The sequence below is a fragment of the Solanum verrucosum genome, unplaced genomic scaffold, assembly GCF_900185275.1.
Source record: "Solanum verrucosum unplaced genomic scaffold, falcon-dt-bn FXZP01000121.1, whole genome shotgun sequence".
NCBI lineage: Eukaryota > Viridiplantae > Streptophyta > Magnoliopsida > Solanales > Solanaceae > Solanum > Solanum verrucosum.
The window spans coordinates 835,853-848,520 of record NW_026020509.1 but is presented as its reverse complement, the minus strand read 5'-3'; the positions used below and the strand labels follow the sequence as shown (position 1 = coordinate 848,520).

At 29.8% G+C, this 12,668-nt stretch overlaps 1 protein-coding gene across 1 annotated transcript; it reads left to right on the top strand.

The window, feature by feature from the left end:
- Window positions 1–72: 72 nt before the first annotated feature.
- Window positions 73–1,164, top strand: LOC125809707 (uncharacterized). Its single transcript, XM_049489301.1, has one exon. It carries the CDS (start codon window positions 147–149, stop codon window positions 1,149–1,151), a length of 1,005 nt encoding a protein of 334 aa, XP_049345258.1. The 5' UTR covers window positions 73–146; the 3' UTR covers window positions 1,152–1,164.
- The last annotated feature ends 11,504 nt before the right edge of the window (window positions 1,165–12,668 follow it).

Below are 12,668 nucleotides of genomic sequence, written 5' to 3'. Positions count from 1 at the left end.
ATTCAATTTGTACTGAGTTGATATCAAGATCATTTCCGCCAAAATGACATCTTTTTTGGCCTTGAGAAAATGTAAAATCTACTTGTACTATTATAACCTGCCTCTCCTCATGCTCTCTTTCTGCAAACACTTGAACATTTAAGAAGATGAGCATGGCAGCACAAAATTTCAAAACCTCCATCCAAATCCAACCCTCATTTCAATGTCATCTCTTTCCTTCTTCACTACCGACAATCTTCAAAATCCGCCACAAGCGTCAAAGCCCCATAACTCTCAAATTTCACCCAATCAAAGCTTCAAATCACAAATACATCACTCCCACAAAACAAGAAGAAGAAGAAGATGATGATGGAATCCCCATTGAACATATCAAAACCCTTGTCAAATTCAAGTCCAGGCACAATTACATCCGGGTTCTAGAAGTTTCTAGAAGAGCCGACCACCCATTAGCTGGTTCCCGGCTTCTTCTTCTCGACGCACCTGGAAACATCCACAGCATATCATTCCTCTTCAAATCAATCACCAACGCCTATTACGACGTTCTAGCAACTCTTCCCCCAATTTTACCACCTGGTCCATTAGGAATTCTCGGGTTCGGAGCCGGGTCGGCTGCGAAATTGATTCTTGAATTGTACCCACAAGGTGTTATCCATGGATACGAGCTAGACCCATCTGTAATCTCAGTTGGAAGAGAATATTTAGGGCTTTCGAAAGTTGAAAAACAATACCCAGATCGTCTTTTCATCTATATCAGCAATGCACTGAATGCCAGTGTGAAAGATGGGTATTCTGGGTTGATAGTTGATTTGTTTAGTAAAGGGCGTTTGATACCTGAGCTTCAGAACCCACAAACATGGGAGAAATTGAAAGGGAAATTGAAGAAAGGAGGAAAGATAATGGTGAATGTTGGAGGGAGTTGTGTAGAACCAGAGGATAGTAGAAAAGATGGGAAGATGATAATGGAAGAGACATTAATGGCAATGAATAAGGTTTTTGAAGGTGAAGTATTTGTATTGAATCTTGGAAATAGAAAGCAAGAAGATAGTAGTGTTGCTATTGTTGGTGGATTGCCTGATTTAGAGAAATGGAGGATTTCTTTGCCTAAGCCTTTGAGGTTTTATGTTGATATGTGGAACAAGTATGGTGGATAATGATAAAAAAAAAATTAAGTCTAATTTATTTCTTGTTTGATTTTTATATTGTGTAGAAAAATGAATGAAATTTCTTACATTGGTTTTGCACAAATTCTTGTAAAATTATGATTTGTATGTTTCTTATTTGAGTGTTTTTTCTTCTTTACAAAACCTTGCAAGAAAGCTAGGGTTGCTCTTGTGAGTAATTTTATTTTATCTTACAATATGACATGGTAATTAATAGGTGAGCTTTCCTTTTTCCTACCTTCACTTAGGGAAGGGAAGTGCAAAAGGGGGAGATGGAGTGTGACAAATAAAAAAAGTATGAAATGATAGGAGGGGCAATCAATCAGACTTGATGATGACATTCAAGTGACGATAACAAAGAATGAAACGATATGAGGGGTGAGTCAATCAGACTTGATGATGACATTCAAGTGACGATACAAAAGAACGAAATGTGAGGCGAGTAAATTTTGATGATGACATTCAAGTGACAATAAAAAGAATGAAATGAGATAATGACATTCAAGTGACGATAAAAAAGAACGAGAGAACGAAACAATACGAGGGGTGAGTTAATTAGAGACTTGATGATGACATTCAACTTTTAAGCGACGATACAAAAGAATGAAACGATTTGAGAGGTAAACTTGATGATCAAGAACAGCAAAACAAAATCAACATTTGAAAAAAGAAGAAGTGCAAGGCTATGAATACCATAATCATTACCAACAAGCATACTAGAATAGAAGGAATGAAATAAAGCAAGCACTTATTGGTAAGTATAAACTTTGGTACAACTCATAAAACAATAGAAATCATAACTAAATTCTAATTTGAGGAGGTACAAATTCATGAAAACAATAAAAATCATAACTAAATTCTTATTTAATGGGCATTTTAGTCTTTTTAATATCTAATGAAACGTGTCCCAACCTAAATCTCAACAGCCACCGCAGCACTGCAACTCTCTATGGCAGCTGCTTCACCCCATTCTCTTATTTTTGTGTCAAAATTTCTCTATTTTGATTTCAATTTGTTCTGTTGTATTTATCCCTCCTCTTTGTTTCAAGGTAAGGTAAAGAGAATCAAGTACTCCCAATATGGACATGGACAACAGTAATTACAGTTCATTCCTCAGAAAAACGAAATAAGGATCATATATAGTAGTACTATATATAATCATGATTTTGTTTCTTAACAATTGAAAATTTCTGCTGGACAAATCTTGCAAATAAAAAAACTCATTTAATCTAAGCCATTTCAAAGCTATTTGAGATGATTGATTAGACTTGAATATAATACCTATGCTCTTGAGGACATAAATTAGAGAGAATAGGAAGATATGTTCTAGATTTATTTCTTGTTATGGCTTCAAGAAAAAGGCAGCGCCATTTGCCATATAATTGTGAATAGAGAATCATGTGTGATGCTCTCATTGATGTAAAAGTATTATCATTTGCAATCTAAATGGATGTAAATACTCTACAATAATTACTGTCATATGTCATTTCATGATAATAAGTTACCTGCACTCTGTAATTTCACATCAAAACAAACTTTATAGTTTTTCATTAAGGTACACATTATCATGCCTTCCTTCACTTTACTGACTTGGATTGGTTCGGCCCAAAGTAGGCCTTTTCCCCTCTTTAATGGGCTTGGGGGCCCATGGGAAGGCATCATTCACAACTACGGCCCATAACCGGACTAATACCAGTATTTTAAGGTAGAGAAGTATTTGTATCCGCCTATCCCGTGTTTTTACAAAATCAATAAATGCATGATACGTGTCTTTAGTTTCATACACACAATTATGAGTGTAAGTAAGTTATTTCATTAAACACCAATATTTAGACATTTAAATTGTAGCCCAAAGTTGTTTAAATTGTAGCCAATTCTAGCGTAAATAGCCGATTCTTGCGTGTAACAACAACAACAATAACATTTCCGGTGAAATTCCACAAGAAGAATTTAAGAAGAATAAAGTGTATGTAGACCTTACTTCTACCTCATGGAGGTAGAGAAACTATTTTCGTACCCATTATTTAATTATGAATGAGTGAAAACAATTTGAAAAGGCTATCCTTGCATGATTATTTGTGGGTATGGGGAGATTCTTTTATGTATAGGAATCAGAGCCTCTCTAGTGCTAGAGGGAACATGCATGCATGAATTAGGAGTATAGGTAACCTATCAATTGAAAGGTTCCAGAAAAGAAAATGATCATCACTTTGTGACTTCAAATTTTTAACTACGATGGAGAAAGTAAATAAATATAGATCACTAGACTGTGAATTGTGTCACTCAAGATAGTCATCTTTGGATGTATACTTTTTTCATGTTCCCACTTTTTTCTTTTTCCACTGCTTTGAGCTGTAAAGAGGTGGGGGAGGTAAGAAGTGTCAAGTTGCCATCTTGTACTTTAACTAATCAGAAGTTTTGAATTTGACCGTAGCAAATATTTTATTGAAACGATCATTTAATAGAGTGTGTAAGAATAGATTCTTATTGATATTTTAGTAATGCTAATATAAATTATATTGAAATTAACTATGTTAAGAACATTTTCTATCCAATATTTGATTTGATGTATTACTAAGGAATTTTTTTTATCTCTATCCATGCTTATATATCCATTATTAATAGTGAATGTATTATCACTAAATATAGTGTATAACTAATAGTTCAATACCTATATTAGTTATATATAAGTGTAAAATACAAAATTAAGTAATATCATGACTGATAAATATATTAGAGGTCACACGAGGGATAAAAGTAAATAGTCCTGAGATAAAAATCAATCTAAAGGATAAAATTTGGTATGTTGTTTGATTACTGTGTTTGGAATAATTTATCCCGTCATTTATATCATAGTGATGGGATAAGTCATCCCGAATAACTAATTCCAAAGTAACTAATCTAAAAATAACTTATTCCCAATTTTCTACTCCCTTTGTCCCAATTTATGTGACTTACTTTCTTTTTTAGTAAGTCTTAAAAAGAATAACACATTTCTATATTAAGTAACAATTAAGCTATAAAATATCTATTTTATCATTAATGAAATGATTTACAGTCACACAAATTTCTATCATTTATTTTGGACCACAAATTTTTAAAATCTTTCTTTTTTTCTTAAATTTCATATCGAATCAAACTACCTCACATAAAATAAGAAGGAGTAATACATTCTACCAAAATATCCGAACTAGTTTTACGCAATGCAAAGTGAGGCTCCAAAGCTAGTAGGTGTCTGACACCAATTTTTTTTTTCTTGAAAAAAGCAATTTAGGCGGCTCCTTCGTCTCTGTCTCTCTGAATTAACTTCTGGACAACTTAAATAAAATTAATCGATTAACTTTTGTGCATTCGTGTTTTAATAGGAGAGAACTAATGAATATTTTTATTTTATTACACTTTTACTTTAACTTAACTGATATTAATGATGTGAGTCTTATTTTTATCTCACCAATCACAAGTTGTTGAACCCAAAATTTTATACCTAGGTCCACAAAATTTTGAATTTACTTGTGACATTTTAAAAAACAAGTATAGGGAACTAATCGATTCATTCTATCACTATAACAAAATGAGCTTAATAAAGAGTGTTAAAATATACATCGACATTTATTAATTGACATAGCGCATTCAATATTGGTATAAACTTTAGTAACATTTGCAAAAAATACTAATTACCTCTATACTATTTGATAGCAATCAAGCTATTATTATTAATTAATTAGTATTAAAAATTATTTTTGATACAGTGTGTTTTAACCGTACTTTTGCGCAGGAGGTACAATTATCATTTGGTTTTGGCTTTTGTTTGAATAGTTATAATTTTTAGCAGGAGATCTAGAAGCTAGTTTTTGTAGCTCTCACATGTGCATCACTATCACTAGTTTTTGTTTGAATAGTTATATGAAATATACATTTAGCAATTTTTCTCTTTTGTCACAACTGTCAACTAATTAAAATTTGTTTCAATTATCACGTTTAACCACTTAATTGAAATAGTCAATAAAATTTATCATATGATCAAAATACGTTTCGAAACGAATGGAAGATGTGATACGGGATTTTCAATAGATTATAATTTGTCAAATAAACAGATCGAGATAAATTTGAATTGACTTAATAAATAATTAATTGATATACATGGACGGAGAGTGATGGGTAAGTACACAAATAGCTACTTTTCGGTTCATCTTGAAAACTAATCACTATCATGAGATTTCAAATTTCACAAATGAAAGTCAATGATATCGTTGTGGAATAACCGTACCTTTTATTATCTATGCAATTTAAAACTCCATAATGACAATAACTCTTTTTCAATTACAAAATTAAAAAGTAGTTAGCTTGTTCTATTACTATGAAATAATTAAGGTCAAGATGAGTTAAATATTGGATCATAGTTAAATCTATATATTGAACTCTTGCCAAATGTTAGTTTCATTATATTTTCAATTTTTTTAATGTAAAAATATTATTAAAAATTTGAAAACTCTAGTTGGTTGCCCTATTTTTTTTTTTTGTAGAAGGTGCTTGAGGTACTCGAAGAAGTATAAAATCAAATAGAAGGGTCTGTTCATAAATCAATAAAAAATTATTTATCTAATTTGATTCGAGATGAGTAACAAAGTTTGTCTTACTATAATGGACATGAGAATCCCTCTTGAAGGGGAAGAATCAGTTCAGAAATATAGTCATTTTTGTCTTTCACGTCAATCCTACAAATCTTTTATTCTGCTTCATTTATATTAGACTTAAACGCGTTATAACTATCTGACTTTATCTAATAGCTAGCTAGGGCTTTTTCTTTATTGATTTGTTATAATTTATTTAATTCCCTAATAATTTTCTCTCTATTTGTTATTGCTTAGAGTTGAACAAAATATATCAAAGAAAAATAAAAAAAATACTTTAGCATGGTTTTTAATTTGTAGATGGATTGTATTGAACAAGTCAAAATGAATTAACAAATGTATCATTAACCCATCCAATTTTGAAAGAGTTTGTGCGTGCGATTAGTTTTATTGTCACCTCCATTTAACTTGTATATACTCATTATTTTTCCAAAGAGTATAACTGGTGACCAACATATATATAACTTCAAATAAAATTGCACCTCCTCTAAGTTTAAATCAAAGTGAGTGTTCTTGGAAAAGATTGAAAATAGTGATAAATACCATTATATTATTGTCAAATAAGTTAAATTTGTGGTTGTATTCACAAATAGAGATTATTAAGATTTGTTCTTTATAATATATAAAATTTATATTTTAAATTAGAGTTCATAAGGTAAAATTGAGTATTAAATCGTACGTCGAATAGCCGAAATTCCAAGAATAAATTGTTGTTTCTAGACAAAAAATTTATTCACATAAATTTCATATAAAAGAAACTTAAAAGTACAATATTATGTGTGTAAAAAAAAGGAAAAATTGTACATAATGACAAACTATTAATTCAAATTAAATGGTATAACCACACTTTGATTTAATTGTGCCCTGTGTAGCAAACTGTTTGTCAGTCGCCTCTCTCCCTCAAACTCTCGCTTGCCACTCTCCCTCTGTCGCTCGCCTCTCTCGCTTTACACAAATAGAAATGTGTAAATTGTGTTTCTGTTTGTATAAAGCGAGAGAAAATTGTATATACACATGCAAATACATATATCTTTGTCCTAGATACTTATAATTATACAACACAAATATTCCCCTGTCCAGTTCTCTTTTGCCTTTCTCTCTTTCTCGTTTTATACAAACACAAATTATACAAAATACAATGTATAATTTATGTTTGTATAAAGCGAGAGAGAGAGAACGATATTTGATATACAAACATTTTATTTCGATTCAATTGTATACAAATTCAAATTTTATACAGATATACAAACACATAAAATTAAATTGAGAGACTCTCAACGATTTATACAAACGAGAGGCTGACAACAATTTATACAAATGGCCTGCCAGCGAAATTATACAAATCTGAAGAGGAGCCAGCGAATTATACAATTGCTTCTTTTGTATATATGTATAGCGAAATAGCCTAGTCATAGCATGTTTGTTATGGAGCGCAATTATGCAAACTTTGTTATAGCATACAACTATGAATTTTCTGTTTGCTATATGTGAAAGTTGCTCTTGAAAAAACCGGAATTGGCCTAAGCAATTAGCTAGGTCAAACTTCAGATAAAAATATGACTTGATAAAATCACTCTTCAAACAAAATATGTTAATTCTTTTTTGCCAAACTTCGTATTGCAATTTTTTTACAACTTCAGCCTCGTATGTCCAAAGTACTAACTCCAAAATTAGTATATTTTCCAAAAAGGAATAATATATCAATTTCAACTACAACTTAAATGATGATATCAAAACCATATATTTGTACGCTGTTGGCCCCATATTCCAGTGTATGAATGAAAGACAAAATGCAAGTAGTAGTATTTGGAAACAAATAATGTGAACATTGTACATAAAATAATATTTGAAGCACATCGATCAATCATTCTTTGTTTCTGTTGTCTTACATAAAGTTAGACGTGGAAAAGAAGCAATATGGCAGGTGAATATATAGTATAGTATAGTAATTAATAAATATGACAGATTTCAAATTTACAGTGAACATTTTAAAAAGGGGGGTTGGTCCCCCTACCAAAAATTGTGATATATGTTTCTTTGTATCTTTATGGATTATTAAATCGATCGATCAGAAAATTTGAGTATAGAAGTGACTAATTCTTTTGTTTCTATTTTGTTGGATGTTTTTGATGTTCCATCCATCCTCTATTATCTCTTACACTATATGTGTATTCCCCACATAAATGTGGGGTTGAATCATGTGTTAGATTATTAAAATTCGAAGAACGAGTTATATGTGTTGTGCACATGCCTTAGTTAAGTTTAAAAGGGGGAACTTTCAAAAACAACAAATAATCAGTGTTAAATACGATTATTTAGCTACAATTTTATTGATTACGATTCGTAGCTATACTTTGATTTTGCTATGCATTTGTATATTCTCGGAGAAAAAAATACAATAAACTGATTTGTATCAAAATGAATAATATTAGGAGGAAAGAGGAGAGCGAGATTGAGAGAAGCAGGAGAGAAAATTGTATTTTGTATTGTATTATGTATTTATTTAATGCATAATTGTTTTGTGTTCTGTGTCAATAGTATTCGAAATACAACGAATACAATTGTATTCATCTTCTCTTTGATTGGATATAATTGATACATAATACATTTGACAGAGAGGATGAATGTACATTAAAAATATCAATATAGTTTTTTTAATACAATTGATATAAAATACAAAACTCTAACATATATTTAGTTGAATACAATTGCTACATAATACCTTTGTATGGATTCCTTTTTATTGGGTTGGGGGGGGGGGGGGGGGGAGGAGGCAAGGGAGAGAGTTTACTATATATACAACATATAGTGGTTTTTTGTTTAAACTATAATTATTTTTCATAAACATATTGACATTTTTACCTTGTTACATAATTTCCTTTTTAAGTTAGATGCAAAAAATTGACTTGAAATTTAGGTATATGTATGTGTCTGATGTTCTAGCAAAATAATAGTTTGCTTGATGTCACACTGGTTAATTTAATTTTGCAAGTTAATTGCTTCGGAAACAACTTCAGACGTAGATTTTGGAAATTTTTGTTTGAACTATGAACTTGTGAAGATCAAATATGAAACATTCTACGCGCAATTTGATAGGACTTATCAAGATCAACTTCAGATATACTTTACTAAAATTTTGACCTTGGCAAAACTCAAGATATATAATGACTTGTCACGACCAACTTTACACTTTTTACTAAAGATATGGCCTTTGCAAGGCTTTAAACATATATGGCTTGCTAATGTCAATTTTGGACTCTCTCTTTTTACTGAAAAAAATGTGACTTTAGTTTGCCAATTTCAGACATGTTTGACTGAGAGTATGGCCTTATAACAAGATCAAACTTTAAATATTTTTGTCTAAAATTATAGCTTTGCAGGACCACACTTCACAGACACTTTTGTTTGAAATTGGAGTTCCACTTATGCTACTGATCAATTTGACTTAGACTCATAGTGCCTACTTTTACTTATGCTACTTTTATATATTTTTTACTCATCATATTTCAATCTAATTTATTTATTTATTTTTGTCTAAAATCAATTCATAATATATGAATATATGGAGATTTATACTAATATATTAAATCATGAATTTTGTTTTTTTTTGAAGTGGAAAAAAAAAACTAGGACACACGAGTGCAAATAATTATTTGAGTACTGAAAATCCAAAGGTGATTCTTTTGATGATGTTGAACCTGACAGAGTTGATTCAACCGCCCCTGATTTTAATTCTGATAATACAAAGAAAAAGAGAAATTTTTTAGCAGAGTCCCAACCAACAATAGTTGTATCATGCGTGACCTTCAATTGATTAATTGACACTTGGATAATATGTCTATTTCGTTACCTTTTTACCATCTCTCTCCTGCTCACATTTCTTTTCATTCATTTTCTTACTCCTAAATCCTAATAAATATTTTTTAACTTCATTTTATTAAGATGTTGATATATTGAATAAAAGAATTAATAAATATTTTTTTATCACAATAACTAAAAATATTTTTAGGACTGAATATTTAAAATACTCATATCATTCAATATTTTTAATAATATCAAATTAACTCAAAAATATTTAGTGTTTTCTCAATTACTAGCACCTAAAAAAATAAATTAATTCAAATTTAGTTCATATATTATGTTTCATGTGCAAAAAAACAAAAAAATCATAACTATAAATATATGAACTAAAACAGAATTAAAAAAAAATATGGAAAACTAAATTTGAATTAATTATTTTTTTTAGGTGCTAAATTGAGAAAACACTAAATATTTTTGAGTTAATTTGATATTATTAAAAATATTGAATGATATGAGTATTTTAAATACTCAATCCTAAAAACGCTTTTAGTTATTGTGATAAAAAAATGTTTATTAATTCTTTTATTCAATATATCAACATCTTAAGAAAATGAAGTTAAAAAAATATTTATTAGTAGTAAGAAAATAAGAAAATGAATGAAAAGAAGGATGAGTAGGAGAGAGATGGTAAAAATGTAAAAAAGTAGACACATTATTCAAGTGTTAATTAATCAATGGAGGATCATACAATTATTGTTGGTTGAGCCTCTACCATTGTAAAATTTTTCAGAAAAAGAGTAGTTTCTCATCTCCGACAACAACAGCTGGAGGGGGAGAAAATATTAACCAGATATGTATATTTTATCTGTCTCAATTTATGTAATGTACATAGTTTCACGATATAAAATTTAAGAAAGAAAGAATTTTGAAATTTGTGATCTTGAATACGTCATAAATGTTTGTAAATCATTTCATTTATGATCTAATGGATATTTGAAAATTGAATTGCTATTAATCATAGAAATGTGTAGTTCTTTTTTAGATGAACTAAAAAAGAAATTAAGTTATATAAATTGGGAGACATAGTGAGTACCATATACTCACTCTGTCCCTTTTAGTTGTCATGATTTTCTTTTTTAGAGTTTTTTTTGTTTCCCACCCGATGTCCGGAGCTCACATTGGAGCTCCGACTAAATTCGGATTGCGCTCTGCAGGGCCTTTTCGAAGATGGCTCTCCCAACAGGATTTTCTCCATACCCAGGGCTCGAACCTGAGACCTCTGGTTAAGGGTGAAACACTCCCACCAGTGCACCACAACCCATATTGGTTCTTTTTTAGAGTTAAACGATAAGAACTTTGACTAACATTTTACAATGTATTTTTTCATCATATTAATATGCAATAAATTGTAATTTATAGTACTTTTCATATAGTTTTTGAATATCTAAATTTTTAGTTTGAAATATCGAATTAATGTAATCTAATTTAACTTTAAAAATTAGTCAAATTGACTTTGGAAAAACGCAACATGACAACTAAAAGAGACGGAGAGAGTAATATTATTCTATCCATTTCAATTTGTTTGTCATATTTTGACTTGACATAGAATTTAAGAAAGTAAATAAGACTTTAACTCTTGTGGTTATTTATTAAAGATCTATCAAATGAATCAGAATAATTTTAATTTTATGATTAAATATGTCATATGAAAGGTTGAAATTAAAAAATCATTTAAAAAATAAAATAAGACAAATAAATTAAAACGGAGGTATTATATCTTTATACTGCTATATACAAGTACAGCAGCAACACGGATTTTTATCAAGAGAACACACATATGTGTATGTATATATATCCACACACCAAATTGGTACTATTAATTATTACTATCATGCTTTAATTCGTTGAAGACGCACGAGATAAAGTAAATAATTTTTTGTTTTCTTCAACCTTAAAACTTTTGAATTGGATGATAATTACACACTTTAATATGATATTGCAACAAGCATAGATCTAAGTTTGGCTTATTATCGCCATCTATTATCAAAAAGAATTTCTACAAACTTGACCCATAAAAGAAGGGTGGTGGGAGAGGAGATGTTAGGAATATTAATTAGTGTTATCTAAGAAATTTTAGGCACGAGCATGCACATAATAATGCAACATTATACATGCCCGTGGCGAAATTATAGCCTAAAAAATTGGACATGTGAACTCGTGCATAAAATTAGATATTTTATGTATATAATACTGACACAAACGCTATTAGAAGGCAAAATAGTGCGCAGTTAATTGAATGTTGAGTTGTTCATCTAAAGCCTAGAAGACTAGGGATCAAATGCCACTTAATACTTATTTTTCTTCTTTTTCATGTTATAAAAATTCTAAATTCGTCTCTGTTTAAAATACGTTATATATTATATGTATCCACGAACCCTTAGGAAATTAAGTTCGTATTATTGGGGCCCAATAGTGATTTTAAAGCTCTATAAATGTTGAGAAATGAACTTAATTATAATCAACGCTTGAAGCAAAAATCTGACTTTCCTGAGGTTGAACAAGTGAAATTTACCCTAATGGTTCACAAAAGACATTATAGTTACATGCATATATCATTACAACAAAAATAACTTTTAGCGATAATAAATATACATATTAATAAAGAGTGTTAAAGTCTTTACCAGTATTAGTTAATTATCATTAGATTCAATATATATTTTAGAGATACTTACTAAGAATGTTATAATAATTGCCTCTAAATATACATATTTAACAATATTTAAGTTATTACCTTTTAAGTAGATCTTTTTATGTAACCTATATACCTTAGGGATAAAGTTGTTCCCTACTTCCCTTCCCATACTCATCAATTTGTATTGGTTATTATATTAGACAGAGAATGCATATATAAGTAATAAATTTGATGAGAATTAATCACTAGGCATATATATATTTCACTTCTTTAAAGTTCCTTTTGAAACTAGCTTAGCAGCTTTAATTTTCACATTATAAACAAAAGTGGTCCATATATACAACTAAAGCTGAAACCAATAACATAAACAAGAAAGTATAATAC